Source organism: Aspergillus pseudotamarii, assembly GCF_009193445.1.
Source record: "Aspergillus pseudotamarii strain CBS 117625 unplaced genomic scaffold BDV38scaffold_23, whole genome shotgun sequence".
NCBI lineage: Eukaryota > Fungi > Ascomycota > Eurotiomycetes > Eurotiales > Aspergillaceae > Aspergillus > Aspergillus pseudotamarii.
In genome coordinates, this window is record NW_022475037.1 from 113,753 (window position 1) to 138,558 (window position 24,806).

The 24,806-nt window shown below is 49.4% G+C and overlaps 8 protein-coding genes across 8 annotated transcripts; 4 read left to right on the plus strand and 4 right to left on the minus strand.

Annotated features, from left to right (window-relative positions):
• Window positions 1–1,950: 1,950 nt before the first annotated feature.
• Window positions 1,951–4,819, minus strand: BDV38DRAFT_77405 (acetolactate synthase catalytic subunit). Its single transcript, XM_032063907.1, has 5 exons — window positions 4,208–4,819; window positions 4,037–4,135; window positions 3,900–3,967; window positions 2,148–3,833; window positions 1,951–2,083 (listed from the first exon to the last, which is right to left on the minus strand). The coding sequence occupies exons 1-5, from the start codon at window positions 4,372–4,374 to the stop codon at window positions 2,031–2,033; spliced, it is 2,073 nt and encodes a 690-aa protein (XP_031914112.1). The 5' UTR covers window positions 4,375–4,819; the 3' UTR covers window positions 1,951–2,030.
• Window positions 4,820–6,916: 2,097 nt separating this feature from the next.
• BDV38DRAFT_77435 (galactokinase galE) lies at window positions 6,917–9,099 on the plus strand. The gene is made up of 3 exons (XM_032063909.1): window positions 6,917–7,780; window positions 7,852–8,733; window positions 8,808–9,099. Exons 1-3 carry the CDS (start codon window positions 7,125–7,127, stop codon window positions 8,842–8,844), a joined length of 1,575 nt encoding a protein of 524 aa, XP_031914113.1. The 5' UTR covers window positions 6,917–7,124; the 3' UTR covers window positions 8,845–9,099.
• BDV38DRAFT_77425 (uncharacterized protein) lies at window positions 9,073–10,661 on the minus strand. The gene has a single exon (XM_032063908.1). The coding sequence runs from the start codon at window positions 10,621–10,623 to the stop codon at window positions 9,355–9,357; it is 1,269 nt and encodes a 422-aa protein (XP_031914114.1). The 5' UTR covers window positions 10,624–10,661; the 3' UTR covers window positions 9,073–9,354.
• Window positions 10,662–10,873: 212 nt separating this feature from the next.
• On the plus strand, window positions 10,874–13,706 carry BDV38DRAFT_245313 (Mcm10/DnaG-type zinc finger protein). The gene is made up of 2 exons (XM_032054429.1): window positions 10,874–11,158; window positions 11,221–13,706. The coding sequence occupies exons 1-2, from the start codon at window positions 11,149–11,151 to the stop codon at window positions 13,644–13,646; spliced, it is 2,436 nt and encodes an 811-aa protein (XP_031914115.1). The 5' UTR covers window positions 10,874–11,148; the 3' UTR covers window positions 13,647–13,706.
• Window positions 13,707–14,390: 684 nt separating this feature from the next.
• BDV38DRAFT_77450 (uncharacterized protein) lies at window positions 14,391–16,242 on the minus strand. The gene is made up of 2 exons (XM_032063910.1): window positions 15,114–16,242; window positions 14,391–15,061 (listed from the first exon to the last, which is right to left on the minus strand). The coding sequence occupies exons 1-2, from the start codon at window positions 15,857–15,859 to the stop codon at window positions 14,458–14,460; spliced, it is 1,350 nt and encodes a 449-aa protein (XP_031914116.1). The 5' UTR covers window positions 15,860–16,242; the 3' UTR covers window positions 14,391–14,457.
• Window positions 16,243–16,458: 216 nt separating this feature from the next.
• On the plus strand, window positions 16,459–17,446 carry BDV38DRAFT_77456 (DASH complex subunit DUO1). The gene is made up of 2 exons (XM_032063911.1): window positions 16,459–16,816; window positions 16,892–17,446. The coding sequence occupies exons 1-2, from the start codon at window positions 16,523–16,525 to the stop codon at window positions 17,339–17,341; spliced, it is 744 nt and encodes a 247-aa protein (XP_031914117.1). The 5' UTR covers window positions 16,459–16,522; the 3' UTR covers window positions 17,342–17,446.
• A 30-nt stretch (window positions 17,447–17,476) lies between these two features.
• On the plus strand, window positions 17,477–18,600 carry BDV38DRAFT_77462 (DUF4870 domain-containing protein). Its single transcript, XM_032063912.1, has 4 exons — window positions 17,477–18,056; window positions 18,116–18,158; window positions 18,214–18,316; window positions 18,373–18,600. The coding sequence occupies exons 1-4, from the start codon at window positions 17,689–17,691 to the stop codon at window positions 18,441–18,443; spliced, it is 585 nt and encodes a 194-aa protein (XP_031914118.1). The 5' UTR covers window positions 17,477–17,688; the 3' UTR covers window positions 18,444–18,600.
• A 1,182-nt stretch (window positions 18,601–19,782) lies between these two features.
• BDV38DRAFT_292451 (formin-binding protein HOF1) lies at window positions 19,783–23,174 on the minus strand (the record flags this gene model as incomplete). The annotated part of the gene is made up of 7 exons (XM_032062012.1): window positions 19,783–20,276; window positions 20,339–22,136; window positions 22,186–22,284; window positions 22,339–22,551; window positions 22,604–22,890; window positions 22,961–23,065; window positions 23,132–23,174. The coding sequence occupies 7 exons, from the start codon at window positions 23,172–23,174 to the stop codon at window positions 20,107–20,109; spliced, it is 2,715 nt and encodes a 904-aa protein (XP_031914119.1). The 3' UTR covers window positions 19,783–20,106.
• Window positions 23,175–24,806: the final 1,632 nt, after the last annotated feature.

Consider the following 24,806-nt stretch of genomic DNA (forward strand, 5'->3'; position numbering starts at 1 on the left):
TCATTCATGGTTTCCATTCGAAACAACCTGATCTTGAGTCGAGTCAATCAAACACAACGATTTAAATCCATCGTTTCGAAAATCAAAAGACTAATTCCTTCATTGATCACATGGAAACTTTTTAAGTGTTCCCCACACACAAAGCGATGATTCAACGAGTCCCTTTGATATTGGGCGCCCAATAAAGTGCCGACAAGGCGTCAACCGAACGAAGACTACGGCGGGAAAAGTTTCAAGAGGCGTTTCATATATACACTCAGTCGGCAATAGAGCTTATATCTCAAGCATAGGAATACATGTGGATCTTGACCACACAGATGTGAGCAATCTAATAAGTACCTCATGATCGTTCGCCCCAGTGTTGCATCTGTGGCACCGCCCAAGATCTCCAAGACTACCACATCAACTCTGAACGTCTGCATGACTTAATTTTGCATCTCTACGGTGATAAGAGAGTCCACCTTATAGATATGTAAAGGCTAGCTTAAGGATCTAGCTATTGAGGTTCACATTACGAGGTAGCATCTCTTCCGAAATCGTGAGGCTGGTAACGACCTGCGAGTTTGTTGGTTCAATCTAAAGAAGATTGTCATGGAACAACCAGGGGCTCTCTTTGACAATGATTACACTGATAGTACATTCCTCGACACATCATACGTCAAGTCTAGCCAATTTGAAGACGAAGTAGCGTCTCACTAACGAGCTCCAGAAAGAAAGTTCCAGCCCCACTAGCTTAATCCACGCCAATGCAACCTTATCGGGCGTACCGTTTCCGAGGTTAACGAAACTAACTACATCTATAACGCCTAGATCAAGCTGCGGAGGAGTGTGGCGGATTGATTCGTATTCCAACGGTGCATATCTGGGGTTGGAAGGATGAGACGATTGAGTTGGATAGAGGCGGGCCTGATAAGGCTAACGAGCATTGTCTCTTTGGCTGAGGTGTAATAGGAAATGATTGAATCAACCAGCTCTTTGTTCTTGTGCGCATTTCCGTTTCTCTTTGGTAGCTGCATGGGACATGATTACTCCTTGAATTCGTGGTTCTATTGAGACATACCCTATCTTATATATCCATTTCTTGTTTACTATAATGAGCGTCCGTCTAGACGTACTGTGCCTAAACTAGGAAGACTAATTTCCCTTTGAGTTGTATATATGGCTACGATACTTTTGGACTATGAACCTTTATCAGCAAAAGACTTTATGCTCTGAACCGCTGATCATGAGTGACTTGAAAAGCTTTTGCCAACAAGGCGTCCCGAATCATTCAGCAAATTTCAAACTGCTTATCTGAACTTAAGCCAAAGTATTCAAAACTCATAGGATAAGAGCTCTAGTCATTCTATACAGCAATGTCTAAGCAACAGGACCTTTACCTCAGAAGAGACCTTCCCACGAAGCTAGGCCCATAATGTATAGTCTAGCAGGTATGCCCTATACCGAAGTTGATAGCCTGTCTTCAACTTTCCCTCCTCTGCTTCGTAGAGCATATACCAACCTTTCGTCCAATTCCCTCCCTTTTTTCATTCTGTTATACCTAGCATCTCTACCAGAGAGACAACGTTACTTCTCCCTAGAACTTCTACGAACAAGACACAGGTCAAAATGACATCCTTTCCTATTATTCCCTAGAGTTTCCAACATAGGTAACATGATAAACATAAGGATTATATACAATGTACAGCCGCCTGGAACCGAAGAAACTTTTTGGCGAATCATAAAAGGATCAAACAAGATGCCAATAAAGAAAAAAAAATCAAGCGACTCAAGTTCCAGGGTAGAAGAAGCCCGGCCCCTATCTCACTGGAAGAAATTCCAGCAAGACCTCGGGAGTGCGGGTTTTATCGTGCAGTTTTTCTCCCAGTGACTACGGTCATCTGATGCTATTGGGAGCGACAACAGGCACCCGCTAGCGTTTTTAGAACCCGCCAGAAAACGCCGTGGATATCGACAGATTAAGAAAAGGTCAATGGGCATTTTGCAATTACAGGATCGGTTGGTCACGTCGTGGCATGATGCATGTCAACTTAGACAATGACCTTCCGCTTCCTCATCAGGGCCTTCCGCTCCTGCTCCTTGGCTAAAACACAGAGTTAGTACTACTTCAAAAAAGGGTCCCAAGGGGGAGGTTTAAGAAAACATACCTTCGTCATAAACAAGGAACTCGTGCAGGGCACTGCCAGCGGGCACCATGGGGAGCACAGGCACCTTACGGTCAGTAATGACTTCGAGCAGAGCGGGGCCGTCGCTCTCAATCAGCCACTTCAGCTTCTCCTCCATCTCAGCAGGGTTGACCAGCTTATCAGCAGCAACACCCATGGACTGGGCCAGAGGAACAAAGTCGGGGTTCTTCTGGTGAGTATGCGAATAACGATCCTCGTAGAAGAGGTTCTGCCATTGAGTCACCATACCTTGTTCCTCGTTGTTCAGCAGGAGGACCTTGACGCCGATGTTGAATTGAGCAGCAGTAGAGAGTTCGGTGAGGGTCATGTTGAAGGAGGCATCTCCATCGATATCAACGACAAGGGCATCCGGGCAAGCAACCTTGGCGCCAATAGCCGCGGGGAGACCATAACCCATAGTACCCAGACCACCAGAGGTGATCATACTACGAGGATGGCGCCAACGGAAGTGCTGGGCAGCCCACATCTGATGTTGACCGACACCAGTGGCGATCAGGGTACGGTCCTTCATGTGGGCGGTGAGGTCGCTGAGCTTCTCAATCAAAGTCTGGGGCTTGATGGGACCTTCAGCGGCCTGCTTCTCGTACAGAGAGAAAGGGAAGCGAGCCTTCCAGTCATTGATCTGGGCGAACCACTCGGGACGCTCCGATACCTTGTTGACATGGGGAAGAAGATGGCTAATGTTCTCAGCACAGTCGCCCTCGACGGCCTCGTTGGCCTGGACGACCTTGTTGATGTTCTTAGGCATGATCTCAAAGTGTACGATACCACCACGGTTCTCGGACGCAGCAAGCTTAGCCTGAGGGGCGAACTTTGTGATGTTACCCGTGACACGGTCATCGAAACGGGCGCCAACAGCAATGATCAAATCAGCCTCCTGCATAGCCATGTTGGCGTAGGCCGATCCGTGCATTCCCAGCATATGCAGTGCCTTGGAGTCCAGCTCGTCAAAGCCACCCAAACCCTGCAAAGTCGTGGTGACCGGAATGCAGGCCTTGTCGGCCAATTCCTTCAGGAGCTTTGGGCCTTCGGGGTTAGCGAGAAGACCCTGACCGACGTAAAGAACGGGCTTCTTGGCGACATTGACCAAACGAGCAACGCGGCTGATGGTGCTTTCGAGCTGCTTCATGCTCAACTCACGGGCCGCAATGCTCGCCGCGCTCGGCAGAGAGGGAATGGTGCTGTTCATAGGGATAGGCTTGCGGAGAATACCGGCGGTGATATCTTTCGGAAGGTCGACCAGGACGGGACCAGGACGACCACTGGTGGCGATTTCGAAGGCCTCCTGGATCCGGCGAGGAAGCTCGGCGACAGATTTCACCATGACGTTCCACTTCGTGCAAGCTCTTGAGATACCGATAACGTCGGCTTCCTGGAAAGAATCGGTACCGATCGCGCTGGTCGGGACCTGACCGCAGAAAACAACCATCGGCGTGCCGTCCGAGAGGGCATCCTGCATGGGGGTAATGACATTAGTAGCACCGGGACCAGAAGTAACCAGGACAACACCAGGCTTTCCGGAAGCCCGGGCATAACCTTCAGCCATGTGTCCAGCACCCTGTTCATGGCGAGGGAGAACGAAGTCGAAGTGCTTGGAGTTGTAGATAGCATCGAACACGGGAAGAATGGCGCCACCGGGGTAGCCAACTATACATCGGTCAGTCTTTTTATGCTCTACGGTCCATATCACCCAGAAATGTTGAGCTGACTCACAGACGTGTTTGACGCCGAGACGGAGCATCATCTCATGGAAAATTTCTCCACCACTGAGTCCAACGAAGCTGTAGTTTTCCGAGCATGTTAGGCCATCTGTCATTCAATCTGTGAAGAACTCCACGAAAGCCACGTACGAATCATCCAATTCAGGCACATTTCGGTTCTGCAACTGCGATATTTCACTGCGCTGAGGTTCCAGGTTGAAGGCGGGACTTGGGGCGGGACGAGACTTTCTATACCGGTGCACACTAGGGTTAACAGGGCCAATTGGTTCGCAAGATATCTAAGCAAACCGAGAGACTCACGTAGTAGCAGCTGTAGCAGTGCTCTGGGATCGTTTCTGAGCAGAAAAGCGGTGGGGCGAAACGGCTGCGGCCACCGAGGAAGAGGTGAAACACCTTCTTCCAGAGGTCATATACCTCTGGTAGTGCATAGCGCGCATGGCGCTTTTGGATGGTCTTAAAGGCATCATCTTTGCGGCGGATGACTGCCAGGCCAAACAGAAAAAAGAAATGAGTTTTAAAAATGGGAAGGGGAAGAGACCACGGACCTGGTGTGAGTAAGAGGTCCTTAAGACCGGGCGGAAGAAAGACTCAAGACTGAGAGACTGGTGTGGCTAATCCGCTCCCGGTTAGCGTCCTGGAGTCTCGAATAATCTCACCCCCTTGATTGGTTCAATCTGCCTGTTAGCTCCGATCATCGGCGCCCATTTTCAGGTCTTGCCGTCACCTGATTGGCGAGTGGCGCCTCAGGCAAGAGGGAAAAAAAGAGGATCCTCGGTCAGTGGAATTGGCACTAACCACGGAGTAGGGCCCTAACTCCGTACATTGGATCTGGGGAAAGCAACCGCCTTTGAAACCTGAAATTCAGAGAGCTACAGGGAAAACATATATGCAAGAAATGTCAACCATTTATTTCATAATGACGACAGTTACAATCGCGATCTTGACCAATGTTTGGGGGAAACCGGCGAGAAATAATTCTATTGCAGGTATTGCATGAGCAGTCGTTGATTTCCCTACCACTCACAGCCTTGCCGATTCCGGAGATGCACATGCAACAACTTGTCGAATGAATCATCCGACGAAAGATTCCCTGAGGTAACAACAACAATAACAACAATATCCACAACCCTCATTGAAGAACGATGACTCAGTTTCATATATTCATCCCATTTTGATTACTTCTTCTTTGAACCTGGTGAGAATTGACAAAGGCAATAAGCGGAAGAGGGAAAAAAAAAAAAAAAAAAAAAAAAAAAAAAAAAAAAAAAAAAAAAAAAAAAAAAAAAAAAAAAAAGAGAGAGAGAGAGAGGAATAGAAGGAGTAAATCTAATATATCTGCAGAAACTACGCCTTATCCGCATGTATTTGAAACCAGACTACAGCTGTGCTACAAGTTTCCCGCCTATGCTTACCACCATTAGTCTACTCTGTATGTAGGAACGTTTTCAAGCTTTATTTGAGGATACCTTTTAATTCTGCTTTTCTTTAGGCCCTAATTTCAGTTATCCCTATTAGAATAAGTTGCCAAGAAGGGGTAGCTATTATTATATAATTTTACACACGTAAAATTTGCATCAAGACTAGCCACCTTACCTTTTAGTTGTACACCTAAACAGACAGAGTTGTATAACTTCAGTATCAAAGACAATGTATTATAATTTTTAATGCAAACTGTCCGCAATCATTCGCAAGCATCACCAACCGGGATTTCATTCTTGGACCAAATTGCACTTTATGTACTACTACGATTAATATACAAAAGCTCAAACTGTACAAAGTGATAATCCTCTTTAGCCATTTGTTTCCCCCCTACTTCCCTTTTCTCCCTTCTCAATTGTCCTTACCTTTTTTCCTTGGGGACGGGAGGGGCGTTTTTGTGCAACGTGGTGCAAGGGGCCGTGCCGTACTATGTTGCAGTTACATGCCGCCACTTTCGAGGTTTCGTACTCACTACCTTCTATGATGAAGATGTTATTCTGCACCAAGTCATTTAGAATGCTCAATTAGGGTCCTTTAGATGAGCCTTACAGGAGTTACTTGACAGGTAATAGACTATCCCCGATGCCATGCCCCTAACACGTCTCAATTCTCTTCCTTCTGATACCTAAATCTAAATCTTTTTGCATGTCTCGGAAAGATGGATGACAGTCTGGGGCTCCAAGCAAGAATTACCATGCTGAATTAAGGCGATAATGGGGTTACAATCGCTCTGTTCAATAGACGGATTTACACGTCGTTCACAATATGAGATATACTGCACTCTACTCAGCCGTCTGTTTCCATAGAGGTTACTGCTGTGTGTTAATTTTTGTTTTCCCTTTCCTTCATGGTTGCTGAAATACTGCCCCGGAGCAATTCAGCATGTTCAAGTTGGGAAGTCTGGCATTTTGCCAACTCAGGGAGGGTGTATCTCTTTTGACCAAATGATGGGTAGAAATCTTTCTTATGTTACTTTCTGTTCAGAAAAACGATGATTTGATACACTAGAACATAGGCTAGACCTAGTGTATTAGAAGGTGTGTTCTTAGGAAACAGACACGGTGGGCAGGTATGATGTGGTGGGGTGGTGCGCCGTGTCGGTGCTTTTGAACAGCCTTTTTTTACTTGGGTAGACGCGAAGGAACGTCGGTTAATTTCATTAGACTCGGTATAGCCGGCTCATGGCGACAGCTAACAGAAGCATTGAACTGGGAATCCAGACAGTTTGGTTTGGAAAAAAATGATAAAATTGGGAAGGAGCGAAAAAGAAAGCACTCTACAGACTAGAGTGCTAGAAAACAAAGAGGAAAGCTTGTTTTAAGAAAGGAGACGAAGGTGCCGTCGGCTATAAAAAGACATGTTTCGGGGGGTAATAAGGCGGCAGGCCGAGAGAGACTCGGGAGAAATGTGGGGTTCGGTTGAAAAAGCTGGAGACTCGGAGTGCCGGTGAGCGTTGGTGCGTTCTCCAGGCACGGGATCGCGTGGGCGGCGTGATTAACTTGTTCCCCGTTTATTCCGGGCGGCCAATCACCCCCCGAGCTGGAGTCGCAGGGTTCTTGTCTCGATTGCGGGGCATTTCATTTTCCCACCCCTCTTATGATCGCATTTTTTTTTTCTTATGTTAACACGTTGATTTAAATTTAAATACCCCTCCTCCTCTCGCCTTTTCCTCCCTGCTTCTTTGTCTTTGCGTTCTTTCTTCTTCCCTGTCCAACTCGAACAAGCAATTCCCTCCGCCATGTCAACAACCCCGCAAGAGCTCGTTCCCCAGACGGAGAACATCGCTGAGGTCTATGCCACAGACGATGCCTCAGTCACATCCGTTGCTCCAGAGCACCAGGCGCGTTTTAACGGTCTGATCTCTAAATTCAACCAACTGTACAACCATCGTCCCGACTTTGTCTCCCGCAGTCCTGGCCGTGTCAACATCATTGGCGAGCACATTGACTACAACTTGTACGATGTCCTTCCCACGGCTGTCAGTGTCGACGTCATCATGGCCGTGAAGGTTGTGCCCTCTAATGGAGAGCCGTTCGTGAAGATCGCCAACGTCCAGCCAGAGAAATTCCCCTCTCGCGAATTCACAGTACCCCGCGACACTGATATTGAGATCGATCCAAAGCAACACGAATGGGTTAACTACTTCAGAGCTGGACTCTTGGGTGCCTTGAAATTCTTGCGCAAAACCAAGCAAGATGGCTCCTTTGTGCCTGCCAGCGTAGAAGTTCTTGTGGATGGTAATGTGCCCCCAGGCGGTGGAATCTCCAGCAGCGCGGCTTTCGTGTGCTCGAGCGCGCTGGCCGTCATGAAGGCGAACAACCACAATGTCTCCAAGCAAGATCTGCTCGACCTCGCTGTGGTCTCGGAGCGTGCAGTTGGTGTGTACTCTGGCGGGTAAGTACTGATAACAACCCCCTCCCCTTCTGTCCACTACCATCTACTCTTCTAACCCCCCCCCCCAACAGTATGGACCAAGCAGCCTCCATCTTCTCCCGTCGCGGATACCTGCTCTACACCCAGTTCTTCCCCAACTTCTCCGTTCAGCACGTCCCCATCCCCAAGGCCGCCGAAGAGATCACCTTCCTCATGGCCCAGAGCTTCGTCACCTCCAACAAGGCCGAGACCGCACCCCGCCATTACAACCTGCGCGTCGCAGAATGCACCCTCGCCTCCGTGGTCCTGGCGGCTCAGCACGGCCTGACCCTCCCCAAAGACAACAGCTCGCTGGGCTACAGTCTCCGTAACTTCCACGAAGAGCTCATGCGCAAGGAGGGCCGTCTAGGCGATCCCCTCGAGTACCAGATCGACTCCGTCATTCAGACGACCATGGAGCTCCTCACCCAGGAACAAGGCTACACCCGCGAGGAGATCGCCAAGCTCCTCGGTATCACGGTTGCAGATCTCGAAGCCAAATACCTCTCTTCCTTCCCCGTTCAGGCCGAGCGTTTCCTCTTGCGCCAGCGTGCTCTGCACTGCTTCACCGAGGCCCGCCGTGTGCTTGACTTCAAGGCTTGCCTCGCCAAGGCGTCTACTCTCGATGAGCGTCGCATCGAGTATCTCGGACAGCTGCTGAACGAGTCTCAGGCTTCCTGCCGTACTCAGTATGAGTGCAGCGCGCCCGAGGTCGATGATATCTGTGCTATTGCTCGTCGGGCGGGTACCTGGGGTAGTCGTCTTACGGGTGCTGGATGGGGTGGTTGCACTGTGCATATGTTGCCGCAGTCTAAGGTCGATGCTGTTATCAAGGCTTTGAAGGACGAGTACTACCTGAAGAACTTCCCCGATATCAGTGAGGAGAAGCTGGCCCAGGCTATGGTTATTAGCAAGCCTTCTAACGGTTCCTTTGTGTATGTCCCCTCCCTGGCTCCCCCTTATGTTGTGAACAATGATTGTGCTTCTTACTAACTTGCGCTTCTAATAGGGTTACTGGAGAGGCCATTGCTCAAGTCAATGTTTAAAATAAAACTCAAGGGGAAATAATCAAGAATAAAAAAAAAAGGAAAAGGAAACAGGATGGATGAATTTGAATTTTGAATTAATATTGTACATAGTCTTCAATCCATCACTGGAATAGTATTGGCGCTAGCGTCAGATATGCGGACATTTCCAGCAGGCCTAAGGGCATGTCGTCGAATGTCTTGAGAAGTCTATCCTTTCTCCAGTCGTAGAGCTTCTTATTTCTCGTGATTATTATCTTCGCTGAGGCGCTTGCATAGTGTATTGCGCCGACTCGCTCGACTTGTGTAGGTCCCACCTATTACTGGGTCTTCTGGTCTCAATGACTCTGCTTGTATTCCATTTAATACGAGATTCTGAGAACAGGCCTGATGTTCTCCGTTCCCCATGAGGAACCGAGACCGGAGAGTCACTGATAGCCAGAAGACTGAACGGCGAAGCCGTCAAGTGTTGGCATGCAACTGCCAACATGAAGTCTGATTCAGTGCAGAATAAGGTTTCATGCACACGATTCAAGATTTTTTCTTGGAGGCCGCCTTCGAAAAGAAGTCACTCATCTTTTTCATTCCCGTGGTGTTCACCTTTTTCAAGTCTCGGACTCCACGGGACTCTGTCGCTTTCTTTTTCTTCTCTTCTTCCTCCTTGCGGCGCTTCTTCTCTGCTCGTGACTCGGCACCTTCGTCGTCATCGATATCTCGCTTCCGGCTGAAGTCTCCTAAGGACCGAGACGCGAGCGCCTCTGCGCGAAGCTCGGCCACATGCTTGAGATGATCATGCATAGGCTTGAAGTCTATAGGGCTCTCGGAGCTGGAAAGCAGCCCATCGACTTTAGTGCGCAGAGCTGCAGACAGATAGGAATCCTTCATGAAGGTTAGAGCCGTCGAGATCCTCAGTAGACGAGCCACATCGTCTGACGCAGGCGGTTCATTTGGAGGTGATTCTGTAGCAGGGGTGGATAGGTCCGAGGGCGTAGGAACCGAAGTTGAGCTTGCTGTTGTTGTCGGTATCTCTTTGTCTTCCTGTGGCCCTGCCTCGCCCTCACTCTTATGATTGGACAACGCCGCATTGGTTGAGGCATCCTCTCGCTTGACAGCCATCATAGGCGTGGACAAAGCTTGGCGAATAAAGCGCTCTTCCATGCTGGGAGGAAGTCCCAGTGTTACCATCCGCTCTGCTTTAGCAATTAATTCCTTCAGAAGTTTCGCCTCACTGAATCGGAACATTTTCTCATCTCCTGCCTCTACCGAATCGCAAATAGCCTCCGCTCGCGCCTGTAAGACACCCTTAAAAGATTCATCATAGAGAACGTGCCGGAAGTGGTTGGGTAAATCGTCTTGAGAGTCGATGATGTCGTCAAGGGGTTGGAATAGACCTTTCGCCTGGGACGATGTCGGGCATAGTAAAGGAATTAGGAAGAAGATCACATCTATGGGCGTCGCAATCAACAATTGCGCAGTTTTCGCTATACTCGCATTTCCGGGCTTTGGACGTTCTCCATCAGTTGCCGTGCTGTTCTCCGACTTGGGCGTAAAAAGGACACTTCGTGGGGACTGCGATGAAGATGTAACCACGGTAAATTCGTATATTCCCAGCTTGGGGCAGAAGTAATAGCGAGTGAGTTCTCCGGTCTGGGGATGGGGCAACTGGAGGAACCGAGCTTCGTCGCTGGCGGAAGAAGGGAGAATGAATGTCTTGCTGGGTTTCTCAGTCGGCGGTGGCAGTTTGGAAGGTTGTTCCGGCTTTGATTGCTCGGACGAAGGAGCCGACGATCGAGTGCGCATGGCGAGTGTGGTGGAAGAACTTGTCTGAGAGTGGAATTGGTTGGCGGTTTCGAAAATAAGACTACTTTAACGCGTGCCTGAGATTCATTTTAACTCAAGACGCGACAACACGCGCTGCTCCTTCCCCGCAGCCAATCACAGTCGCCGCATCGCCGACCAGTAGAATTAATTACTAAATTACCTTCTCTGAATACTAACTAAACTAATGCAACTCACCGTGTGTTGTCTTTAACTATGCCTTGCTGATGACAGAAAGTTTGCTGCTGAATGCTTACGTCCTTTTCACGTTTCTGGTCGCCCCCTTCTCTTATAAAGTGTCATTATTTCTTGCGCAGTGCTCGTCCTCTCCTTCTCTCCCTCAATTGACATTCCCCGCACTATTTCGCGTCTGAACATGGCCAAAATCCACAGGAAGGCGCAATCCGAGATCAAATAGTGGCATTCTTAGCGTGTCAATAGTGGTAGGATCGGTGTGGCTCTACCGCAAATCCTTCTTTTCCAAAGACAAAGAAAAAACATAGACCGATGACCAGCAGTGAGTACGACAATCGTCGCTATCCCTTCCGCGGACATTGACTGACGAATTCCTCGCCGAAGTGGTAGACATCTCGTGGCCCCCCAAGTCCCCAAGGGAGGCGCTGCTGAGCTCTCCCAGTGGCCGAAAAAAGTATGAAGATATGCAGCGGCGTCGAGAAAATTTCGGGTCTCCTCTCAAACGTTCAACTACAACCCCGGACATACGAACAAGGTCGGGACAGCTCTTGGAGGACGGTCTAGAGGACGACGACGAAGACGACGATGAGGAAACGTTGAAATTGAAGTTAGCAGCAATCGAGGCGCGACTGAAGCTGAAGCAACTCCAGAAAAATCGTGGGAAGCCAGGCATATCGGGACCAGATGCACACGACAGAGACGATGCGCTATCCCGGCCAGGGTCGGCGGTTAGCGCCTCGTCACGGACTCAGGACAACATATCAAGGATGAAGAGCGCGAGAGAAGCGACTAGCCGGCTCGAGCCCAATGATGTGCAGGTCCCATTGTCACCGACACGGCGTCCGACATCCGCAGTTCCACCCGCCTCCCCGCGAAGGTATATACTCGGCATCGACAAGGGCCTCAAAGGCGGCGATGTTTCTCTTAAGCGACCTCCAAGCTCAAGGACAACCGGTCGACCGACCAGCGGAGGTGGTATTCGAGACGGCATGGCTTTGCATTCCCACACTGCCCTCACGCAGGCTCTAGCAGGGGAACCAGGAAATCGCCCCAAGAGCTTCAGTGAGCGAATGGCCGAGAGCAGATCTGCCGACAAGCTCCGAAGAGAACGGGCAGAGAGACTACAAGTGAACAGAAGTTCAGCGTTCCAATTCGATAAGGCAGAGGTGGACGCATTCAAGGCGGCAGCCGAGGCAAGGAAGGGGTCTCCTACAAGGTCTCCAACCAGAAATCGACAGGCTGAAAGCTTCAGCCGAGAAGACATTCTACGGTCATGCAATAATCTCAAACCTGTCGGTTTGAAACGAAGCCAGACTCTTCCCAGTGTACGAAGGAACCTTGATCAGGATGAGCCCGGATCGTATCTCCATAGACGAAACCAGAAGTCTGAATCGGAAGCACAGACAGCTTCGTCTATAAGCTTTGAACATACCAGTTCGGATGAATCTCGCGAAGGGAGTGCATCAGACAAGACTCCTGACTCTTCGAAATTCGAAGCCTTCTCCTCACTTCATCTTTCCAATCGTATTCTACCTCACTCCTTTCTAGCCCGTACCCTTGCTGACAAGAAGGTCCTCCGGATTCCTGATCTTCTGAGAACAGTGAAGGGGCCTGCCTTTGAGCTCCCTGAAACGATCAACGGGGACTATGTGGTCTTTGGAATAGTAGCCTCAAAGTCAGAGCCTAGAGATATCAAAGACTCGAAAAAGGTATCGGCGAAAGAAGCTGATCCGTTCGATGAAGGACTCAACAACAGCAGCAGATACATGTGCATCCAGCTCACGGACCTGAAATGGACCATTGATCTTTTCCTTTTCGACACTGCTTTCCCGCGGTATTACAGGCTATCTGAAGGCATTCTCATTGCAATCCTGAATCCGACGATTTTGCCCCCACCGAAGCACAAGCTAGACACCAACAAATTCAGCCTCGCGATATCCTCGTCTGATGACAAGGTCTTGGAAATAGGCTATGCGCAAGACATCGGCTTCTGTAAGGCCGTTAGGAAAGACGGCAAGACATGCCAGGCCTGGGTTGACGCCCGCAAGACCGAGTTTTGTGACTTCCACATCGATATTCAAGTTCGTCGCACCCAGTCTCAAAGAATGGGAGTAAACAGCGGGACAGGCATGTTCGGTCCGGGTGGACGCTTGGGGTCACGAACTGGCTTTTTCGGTGGAGGCAAAGGGAAAGGAGAAGGTCCCCGAAAAGGGCTGAAACCAAACGGCGCACAATACGATTTTCAGTCCCAGTCTCTATATTACGTTGCGCCGGCCCCGAAGTCCCGAGCTGGCAATAGTTCCTCCTTCGTTATGCCAGGCGGCCAGTCCGCCGCTAAACTTATCGACGCCGATGACGAAGACCCATTCATCGCTGCAGGCAGGATGGGCCGCGGAATGGAAAATAAAGAAGAACGATTCCGCCGACGTCTCGTGGAACAACAGCGTGAGCGCGATATAGCCCAGAAGCTTACGTCTCGTGGAATTGGAATGGGCGCCGAATATCTTCGGGCTCGAAATTCCGAGAACGTCTCGTCTCCTCTTCCAGAGAATATCACACCGGCGAAGACAAACCCAAACGCGGAGACCCCTTCGAGTCACTCCGGCCTTCTGGGTTTCAGGAAAGCAAACTCGGTGAAATTGGGCCCGTTGAAGCGCGCTCATGATGGCACACATGGCAATAGCGTGAAAAAGACCCGATTCATCACCGCTAAGGGTATCAAGGAAGCCGGCCGAGATAGTCTTGGAAAGGCCGAAGCGACGAAGACAGGCTTCGATGATGACGATGACGACGAGCTTGATATCATATAAGACAGTACAGGCAGATGAACATAGACGCGAAAAGAACCAAGACCCACAAGGTATGTTTTGATGAACGCTAACGTCCTCAGTTTAGAGGCTCTTGGAGTTGTTGGAGTTTCTTTCTCTTTCTTTTCTTTTCCTTTTTTGTTAGCCTTGTATGTACTATTCTACTCGGCCCTTCTTGTACTTTGATAGTCTCTTCTGGCTGCCTTTATATTTCTTACTTCTAGCAGGCTACGGAGTATTTTATACCTCTTATTGCAATCCATTCCTTTTTTTTTCTTTGAAGAATAGCCTATATAGCGATATACAAACACCACAGCCATTGATGTTCAACTGCGTAGCTCTGAATAGGAAGAGTAAACAGATGTATTCAATTACATACTTTCTGGAAACATAAGGGGGTTAAAGAGAACGAACTTGGTAGATACGATATTGGTTGTTCATTGGATATCTAAAACTAAAGCTATCGAGAGAAGAGCTCAAATACACGCCGGGCTCAACAAAGGAAGCAGAAAAAAGCATGAGAAACGAAAAAAAAAACTCCATCCAGTAACGGGCATGCCAGCCAAATACCTATCCTGTCCATTTACCCATTCCCGTATCCTATTCCGACTGCCGTCCAACAAAGAACTTGATTGTATGAACAAATGTAAACTGAGCCGGGCTATTAAACAAGGCTCTTAGCCCTGAAATATTGGCATGCAAAAGCCGACATGTCTGGATAGCCAGAATCGCCATTAAGAAAAAGACGTAAAAATTCAAAGAGTGTAAAAAGGCGGATTACATCGCATACCAACAGCATCTGAGATTATGCAAGTCACGACGGTGTGACAGCAGCTCGGCTTCCTCTGGTTTTCTTGGTAGCCGGGCCACCAGGGCTGCCAGCCGTTTCAGCAGCGTCCCTCTTCTTGGCTTTAGACCCTGCGGGCACAGGAGTCGGTTTCCTCCTCAGCCAACCATCAAAGGGACTGACGCGTTTCTTTTTGGCCTCTGGGACCGTAGGTGTTCTGTGCTCCGGCTCATCACGCTTGGTTCGAGGACGCAATGAGCGTATTGTCGCACCTGGCGAGGGAGGAGTTTCAACAGTATTCGGTGGGGGAGTGACTGGTCGCTGCTTCATCTCAACGTCGACAGGGCGATCCACAGTTTCTACTACGTCAGGAACGAGCATGTGGTCTTCAATGTCAGTGGCTGCTTCTTCATCGACATCACCACCATGATTTGACGGAAGCGCGCGGTCATTTGCTGTGGGGAAGAGCACACGAGGCTTAATGGACGAGCGAGTGAGCGGTCGAACGTTGGCAGTAATGTCTTCGTCCAAAAGATCTGGGCGAGCTGCGAGCAAGCCCAAGTCGTCATCGCCATCATCCCCATCACTGTCAACTGGGTCGACAAACTTGCGGAAAATTTTCTTGCCACGGCTGCGGGGTTCGTTAGTGAGTACGTTCTACCGATCCCAAAGAATATACTTACAATACATAAGTCATACCATCGTCACGTTTGACTGATTCGTCAACTTCCTTATCGCGCTTAATTTGCTCTGCCCTGCGTCTCGAAAAACGTGTAGGTGCAGTGGGCCTTTTGCAGAATGGATTGTCCTCGCTTTCGTCCGGCTCTGGGATTCGGTCACGAGAGTCGGTGTAAATCTGGATATCGGATCCGCCATGAGCATTATCGTCGAAGCTATCCAGAGAAAAGCCGGTGTATTTCTTGCTCTTCTTGGGGCGTCCAGAGGGCGGAGGAAAGAGAGCCCGCGCTGTGTTTCCAATATCACCAACTGCTTTCTTCTTGGGTGTTTTGGCAGGTGTTGGTAGCATTCCCTGTGACATGGTGGTCCGGAAGGCGTGTAATGGACGAGTTGAGCTGGAAGGCTCAGCGGTGTCGAAAGGATCTGAGTCGTCTAGTTCAGAGACGCCATCTAGCGAACGTGAGGCAAGGAAACTGCCGATCCGATCGGATGTCTTCTTGCGGGGGGACCTGTGAGCCGATTCAGGTGGTGACAATGCTCCCAGTTCCTTATGTTGCTTCTTTGTGCTTTTGGAACTTTGCGATATCGGAAAACTCGGTGGGGGAGTGGTGTGTCTCTCCTTTGATGCCCGTTGGCTAGCTAATCTGGCGGAATGTCGCGTAGTGTACGGTTCATATTGGTCATATCCGGGTCCATGTCGTGGAGTGGGCGGCACACGCAGAGTTGACGGCGGCGGAGGTGTCGACGCCATTGTGGGAGGTGTTCACCACGGTTCAGTCCGAACTCAGGTTATGCACACAATGGATTGAACAGCAATGATTGAAGACAAAGGCCGTAACCAAGAGTGTCCGTAAGACGTGGACGTTGTGAGCGATGAACTTGGGCGGTCGCGAGTCCAAGGGGGTACCAAGGGAGGAAAGACGCGCGCGGGTACGCCAAAAGCCGACCGAAGCAAGGGTAGAATTCTGAAGCTATCCGGCTAACGATCAATTCGTGTATGGAGTCGAGTGGGTAAGATCCGGTGAATAATTGTCGATAGAAAAAGGAGAGAATTAAAATTAATTAATTCTTATCAAGCGATAAAGAGAGCGATAGCGATGGTGGAGTGAGAAACGAGAGGGTTGGAAGAAGTTTGGTGTTGGTGACGGGGGAGCAACGAACGAGGAATGCTTGACGTCGAACCAGCCACACTTTTAATAGCGAGGCTGAACCAATCATCCGCCTGCCCCACCGCCCCTCCTCCTCAGGCATTCATTGATTTCACCACTCCCGCCTTAGATCTTAGGCGACGATACCTGGACCTTTATCTACACGTGCAGGACACTAAAATAGTCCGATTTGTTTGCTGTCCCTCAAACGCCCCTCCTCCACAACCACAACTTGAGCCCACAACTATTCCTCTTCCTCACAAATCATGGCTTTCCGCAGCACTGCGGAAGAAATGGAACGACTCCAACTCTCCGAAGAAGACACAGACGACCTCTGGGACTCTCCCTCGAAGCGGGGCAGTAGGAAAGTGAATCGAACACCCGTTAAAGAAGAGAGCACCACGCCCCCGCCCATTCACTCTCATGATGGTGAAACGCTGTTCGACCGCCAAGAAGCGCGCGAGGCAGCCTTGCGGAACGAGTTACAGAGTGTCCGGAACATCAATCAGGTGATTGAAGGCCTCCTGAGCAGCCTTGATCGGGCAAAGGGTAATATGGATGTATGTCGAATCTTATATTTACTTTTTTAATTAAGGCATTTTTAGATCGCTAATCAATAAAATCCTTATACATAGACTGTTTCGCGTACTGTTAGCTCCGCATCAACATTACTAAACACTTGGACGCGAATTCTATCTCAGACAGAGCATAACCAGCGGTTGATCCTCAATCCAAACTGGCAAGGTGCTGTTCAAGATGTCGCCGACTTGGAGAATGAAGAGCGCCTCAAGCAACAAGCCGCGGAAAGACGTGAACGAGAGTTACAGGAACAGAGGGAGGCAGCGGCTCGGAGAGCCGAAGAAGAAGAGAAGAGAAGAACGCAAGCCGCTACTCGAGGCACACGTGGCAGGGTCCGCAGCAGCGGTCTGGGAAGAACACCAAGTGTCTCCTACTCGAGAACCAATTCGAGTGCAGCAAAGACCACATCAACAGCGACAAGAGGATCTACAACCACAACTACACGGAGACCGGTCAGCGGCATTGCCCGAGGCCCTAGCGTTACGCGCGGTCGAGGTAGAACTTAAAAAGCTTTGCATAATTGACAACGGGACGCGTTCATGTACATTACGAGATTTAAATGAGGTAAAAGTGTGCAATATGATACCCAGGGGCATAGAACGGTATAAAACCCTTCTCTTTTATTTCCCTCCATATTTAGTTTTTTTTTTTTTTTCTCGGTCATTGTAGTTTGGTGTAGGGCAGTCGTAAACATGATACTCGAGATGGAGAATCATCAACACGACGCGTTTGCTGCCTCAGGCGCCAAGACGTCACCGCCATCACAAGTGGCCGATAAAGCTTTACCACCTGATAAGAATCTCACACCATAATTCCGACGTCCACCTCGCCTGCGATCGCTATATTGAGTGCAATGAATTTCGCTCCCTATCAGGATGAGTCGCCCGAAGTCGAGCGGGCAATGTCGCCTGCCCTCGGCGATGCCAATCGCGTGAAATCGCCCATTATCCGATCTCCTGTCGGCTCTCCTCCGGTTCCAGGTCTCGCATCCAACGCGCTTCCATCACCGAGTCACTTTGGCGGCAGTGTCCAACCAGGAGCAACTGGGTTCGGAAACAGTGGCTATGGCGGAGATGTCGAAAGTGGGAGATGGAACATGGGAGCTTTCGACACGAGCCTTCCCATCCGCATGGATTTTGAAGCTATGCTGGCATATCTACTTCTACCTCCTGCGGGGGGTGTCTTCCTTCTGCTAGTAGAACACAAAAGCGATTATGTACGGTAAGTGTCTAAAATAATCCGAATATATACCTCTTGGCAGTTTTACTAATGTTATGCAGCTTTCATGCATGGCAGTCAAGCATGCTTTTTACCGTCATGTTCGTATGTCAAGCCACGTGTCCGACATTGGGTGAAATGCGCACTTACCATTCTCTAGATCATTCATCTCATATTTGCTTGGTCGAGCTTTTTCTCGTGGGCTTTATTTCTATGCGATTTGGCCATGATCGGTTTCTTAAGCATGCGTGCGTATCGTGACGGTAAGTCAAAAGAACATAGACTGGATAACACCCTGCGGAAACTAACCAAGTCCCAGTTGACACACTCGACCACTACGAGGTTCCCATTTTTGGCCGCCTGGCAAACTCCTTTGTTGACGACGAATAAACCTAATTTCACTTTCAATGGCGATGCATCCGTTTCATATACCCCTCCCCTTATGTTTCTCGTGCCAACAAAGCATCGCCTTTTCCCCATGGAAAACACCCTTTCCCCCAACCCCCACCACCCCAGAATCTACCCACTGGGGATGAATTTTCCAATGTATAGTGATAATCGAAAGGGTATTCTATCTACCTTACATCCCAGAACATGTCTTTCACCGAATGGCTGGTGCATTTATCAACCTAGCACAAAGCGTTGATCACACCTCCATCGATGTATATATATACATACACATGCCAAATGTACAACTAAATCCATGGATTCGAAGCCACATCTTCCCGTGAAAGATTCATATCCACCCAACTTTTCCATTCTTGCACTCAACATGCCCACACAGTGCACTTACCCGCAGATTCACAGGGTCAATGTGGAGTTAATCTGTTCACCTTTCCCGCAACATCCCATCCTGGAATTCACTTTCTCACTCCAAAATTATACCAACGACTAAGCTATGCTACACAATTTCTCCCGTGTTTGGTTCCCTCATCTACACCCTGTCCCGACAAAAATCCATTCATTCCTTTCTTTACGGTCGTGCTACCAAGCTCTCGAAACCTATTAGTCTGTCTGTATACAGGTTCCGAAACAATTGCTCGTCTACTGAGTTTCTTTCTTACAGCCGAGCCCTAAAAGCCATCACTCTCTCTCGCTCTCTACGCACATACATACATACATACATACATTCCGAATTGTCAGACCTAATCAAACGAACTCCAGTTACTACTTCTCCGATACCCAATGTGTCGGGTCACACGTGTTATCCATAAAGAATGCGGCCATGTCAACGACCACGTTGAGATGGATTGTAATAGACCGAAGCTTAAGCTCAAGGATGCTCGGTGCGATGCTTGGGATCAGCCGCATTGTGCCATAACCTACGTCCGTCTTTTGAAGTCCTCAGAGGGGTACGAGTGTATGAAATGCAACCATGAGCTGTCGGACGATGAGTTATCGGGTGGTTCTTGACTCCTGACTCGAGATACATCGGCTTGAGATCTTCTTCGTGAGGTTAACGGGGTTAATTTGGGCTGTGCTAGCAATATGGGCTCTGGCCTTTCGTCTATAATACTTGTTGTTCCCTAAGTTGGGAAGTTGGTGGTGGTGCATTCTAGGACCTGGCTGGGCCAGTAGCATTTCGGCGCAGAGGAAACGAAATGTGATTAAATGAGCAATCTTCAATATTTGCGTGTATTACAATGCCGTTCGAGACCACTAATCTCTAATCAAATAATTATTACTCAAATTATAGAAAATTGTAGGACAGAATCAGACAACGCAGGGCAGAACCATGGGATAGTCCTGGGACATCTACCTCTGTCGTTGTTAAGATACAGGAATAGACACCAAACCAAGAACGAACGCTGGCTTCTCAAGAAATTAAAATCCAAAGGACAAAGAGGGTGAAGGCAAACAGAAGGTATGGGTCAAGTCAAAAACAACAACCGGGTGATATCAATCGTAAGCAATTTGGAACACGAAGGAAAAACATGTGCACCAAGAACATAGAAAACCCCATAGAAGTCGTGTATATCCGTATCTACATCATGAACACATAATAAACATCGTTCACCTGTACCCAGGCTGTTGTTCATGAAATGGACGTTATTTAGATAATTTGCAAGTAATTGCTGGGGACCAAACCGGTCCGTCCACGGGTGGTAGTAACTTCGGCTTCCCACCAGCCGTCGTCTTGAAGTCGAATGACCGATAGAACATCACCTTTAGTGAAACCCAGCTCTTCGGGAATTGCAGCGGTATAACTGTACATCGCTCGGGCTGTAGTCACAAAGTTAGCTAAACAGCCTCATTACGTAGTGCGAAGGGTTCCCTTGGCTTACCAAAGTGAAGAATGGGGCGACCATCCCGGCTGAACTGTCTTCCAGGATCTGCAACGGCCAGAGTCCTGCTCCTGGACCTGCTTCTATGGCTTCCCGCGTCATAGAAGGACCCTGGTCTTCCTGCTTGTCTTGGCGAACCGTGGCCACCACCGTACATGTCGACTTGGTTGGAGAGCTGCAACTCCATACCTCCAGCACTCGAGGGACGGGCTTGTTGCCTGAACTGTGGCTGCGGTGAAACGCCACGGCTCATGGGATTTGGAGAAGCTCGCCTTGTGTACTCATGGGGCGAGTATGCTGCATCAGCTGGCCGCTGAGGCGGGGTGGAGACAGTCGGTGACTGACTGAAGCGACTTCTCATACTGCTGGATTGGTATGTGCTGGGGCTCGGGCTTGGGCCTCTGCTGTACTGACCCATGCGGGTGTCTATACGGGGGCTGTTGACTTGAGGGCTTGCGCTCCGTCTTGGGGTAGGAGATCTGGCACGAGGTATATCTTGGGATTGTGCACGGTTTCTAGTTGCAAGGCCAGTGTTGCCATTACCACGGAGCATGTTATGTGCTTGTCCGGTGTACTTCTGCGTCGTCTTCTGCATTTGAGCGGACGTGAATGCAGGCTGGGGGGCATCGAGACGTTTCACCGAAGAGTCGTTATATGCCGGGGGCGGAGTCGCCACAGATGCGCTGCTGTAATTCGAACTAGGGGCTGAAGGATTTGGGGTAGCAATGCCATGATATCTGTCGGCAGAGATCCGGGTGGTGGGCTGTTTGCCCGCGCCTTTCAGGTCAGCCAGGGCACGTGCGATTGGATCAAGCTCTTCTTCTGCACTCTTTGCCGTCTGAGGTGCCTTCTTTTTCTCCTTATCAGGCGATGCCACGTCAAATACATTGTTGCCGACATTAAGCTGGAAATTGGCTCTCGGGTCCACCGGCTCAGGACTAGCGGATAGCTGATCGTTTCCAGGAGGAGCAATTGGTGACTGGGGCTGAGGAGCTTTGGTTGGGCTCGATGGCTTTGACGCATCCCATGTACCACGAGAAGATGGCTGTGAAGGGCCAGAGTTCCGCTCCTTGTCATGGCGACTCTTACGTCGGAATGGGCTGTTGCTGAAGAAAGCGCTCCTCTTCTTCTGAATTTGTTTGTCTGTCCCCATCCCGTGAAGTGGCACGCCATTTGTCGGCTTTGTTGGGGATTGTCTAGCGCTGGGGGGTTCCTGACTAGACATCGACGTCGGATTAGAGACCTCACTCTGGGAATCACGGCTCGATGGTCGGTAGGCGCTATTTGTGCCAGAGCTCCGCTCAGAAGGAGGTCCAGTCCTGCAGAACATGGTCATACCATCCGTTGGATACGCATTGTGAGGCACACTGCCAATTTCTCCATGCTCGCTGGGGTCGTAGTTTGGTGGCAGTTGACCACCTCGGCGAAGATCCAAGGGCGCTGGCTGTTGCGTCGGTTTCTGCGGAGTGACGGTAGTTTCCCTGCTCGTAGGTGTAGGGGGGTTGTTATGAGCCATCTTACTTGCCAGGTCTGACTGTGGGTCGTGATGTGATTCATAAGTCGACGGTTGCGGGGAAGAACTGCGAAACGCCGGATTGATTGTGCGCTGGAATTGGGCTACAGAGAAGCCATCTTCCTCTGAGACCTCGGAGCTCGTATCGTTAATATCACCCCGGCAGAAATTAATAAATCGGGGAGGGTCTGGGATATCTTGACCAGTCCCCCTTTCCTTGATGAAGTAAATGATATCCTTCTCAACCTCACAGCTCTCTAAAGAAAGGCGAATCTTCTCGCACGACTAACCATAACTTAGCAGGCATTCCACTTTAGCAAAACGGGGCACATACAGCATCATCGCTAACGCAAACAGTAGATGCAATGTTCGCATAAGCCCACAGGCTACTCTTGGTAAAGTCGAGTCTTTCCTCTTCGAGGTCTTGGAATTTCTGGACATTCATTAGTTTCATCCACCACCCGCTCGGGTCGTCTTTCGGACATACGTCACAGGCTGATTTCCATTCTTTGTTCCAGCGACCAGTCGTTTCTTCGAGTACTTTAATAGCAGCTTCATATTCACTGCTGCTGGAGGCCAGCTGTATCTGCGTCTTCTCCAACTTTGCTTTGTTTTTGCGTTCTTCCTGTCCCATGACCATATGTCCCTGGGCGAGGTATCCCTTGATCCTTAGGCAGTCTTGCTCATATCGATCCCGGGTCTACAGTCAAATCAGTACGTTGCAATCATTGAGGTAGGCAGCCTCAACTTACCTTGTTAACTGTTTGGGTCTGCTGCATCTTGGTTTTCAGCAGGCGCTCGATCCCTGTTTGTATGATCTTTCTTCTCTCCTTCGATCCACCAGCAAATGCTACCAATGGCTCTTCCAGCTCCCTTTTCATCTGTCCTGCTATAGCTCCATGTGCTTTGGCGATTGCCTCTGTTTCACCGCGAACAACATCGAAGGAAGATCGAAGGGAGCCCAACTCTGTCGACCCAAGGGGTTTTCGGCAAAGAGCTAGAAGCTTGCGCGCATATTCCTCTTCAATGGCAGCCCGGACTGTTTACTTTATTAGGATCTCCTCACATTTACCCAGGGTCGTGATCGGCCCGTCATTCAGAGCACGTACTGTTATAGAACGTCTTGAGTTCATCACAAGACACTTTGGCAGTGTGCATGCGTTCAAGCATGGGCCCAACACCTGCGTCATCCTTTCCCCAGAAATTGTTGGCAACTATTGTAGTATAAAGCGTTAGTAGAGACTAATCATAGTATCATTGGATCTGTTTAGAAGGCATACAGGACATGGCCACTGTTGGCCCATCAGCCACTGTTCCGGGCATAATTTTTTTATTTTATTTTTTTTTTTTGCAGATTATAGTCGGTTAATCCTTCCGAGCTTTGGCCAGCCTTTGCTCATCTGATTACCAGGAATTGAAAGAAGAACAAAGGAGCAGGATCGAATGTAGACCAAAGAAATAAGTAAAAGAAGACGATACTACAACCAGAATAAGATTCCGGAGAATTAGGGAGCAGGAGATAGGTCTGGAGAATATCCCCGGAGACGGCAAAGGGGGAGAGGGGAAAGAAGGGGGAAAGAAAGCCAGAAACCACGGAAAGAATGTTGCAGAACAGCACACAATCGAGCTGCTGGATCTAGTGGAGTTTGATCCTCAGGTAAGGTTGAGTCTGGAATGGAAGACGGGTGATGTTTACAGCTCCACGTTTCTCGGGGCAACCACCGGTCCATCACGGGGGCACGTCATTTAATGTATTTAACGTACTGTACCGTGTACTGTCGTGTCCGCGGCCCACGACCTGCCACTCAAATGAAGAGAATTCAGTAGTCCCGCTGACCCCCCGTGGCTTTAGCGCCCGTTCTGGCATCCAGGGAGTGGGACAACGACTCAAACGTGTGCTGGCAAACCCAATCACTACTTCCAATTTGCCCTCTCCCTTGGGAACTTTACAACGGTTTGGGTAGTAATTGATTATTGACCACGCGTCGTGATTGCTGCCCATTTCCTGAGCGAGTCAGTCAGGTAGGGAAGCAATTCCATCGCCCGTTGTTCAAATTGAGCGCCAGCCACATTTGAGTAGTACAGGTTGCAGATCCATATCGATCCCCAGCCCACTGGAGTATCGCTCACAGTCCATCCCAACCCCAACGGGCTATTCTGCGTCTTTCTGCCGCCGCTTTTTAGTTCCGCCTGCCAAGATAAGCAATCGACGAATTAGCTCCACCAGGCTCCACCACCAATTGGATCTTGCCTAAGGCATGCTTAGTACATACTCTGCACTATGGATATCTATCCACCACTTAGCCCTACTACACATTCTTGAGGCCCTTCGGCTCTTACACGATCTATACCTCACCTATGAGAAATATAGCGCTAACCAACATATGATACTTAGCTCTTTTTAATGTTTAAATAAAATCGAAAGATAGATATTGCTCCTTCTGCGGCCGGTTTCCGAGTCTGTCCCCGTATCCATCTGGTAGGCCAATTCCCATGATCGCGGGCTTACCTCCACACAGGACATGCAATGTTCAAGAAACCACTTTGAAAAGTGCCTAAGGACCTCCTTAAGTACACTGTCTTCGTATAGTAATCTCTAAAGCTTTGCCAGGCATCTGGTGAGTACCTTATCAAGTACAGTACCTGCTGGAACATCTGCTACAGTGCCCGCTCAAGTATCCGACCGCTTCACAAGGCAGCTTCCCCATTACCTAGATCTCATTTTGTACCGTTATTTATCATCCCACATAGAAAGAGTACCGGTGTCAAGGCCTTGAATGTTCCTGTTTCTCAAGAAACTTCCACATCTTCCCAAGTCACGTCGAGGAGGAGGGGGTATCGTTAGGCAGGGCTAATTCGGCCGTCCGGGAGAATCACGTATATAAACGGTAACTCAGAAATGAAGAAGGACCATTTGTCAGCCGTCACTGAGTAGGTGCGGTGTGGTCAACCCGA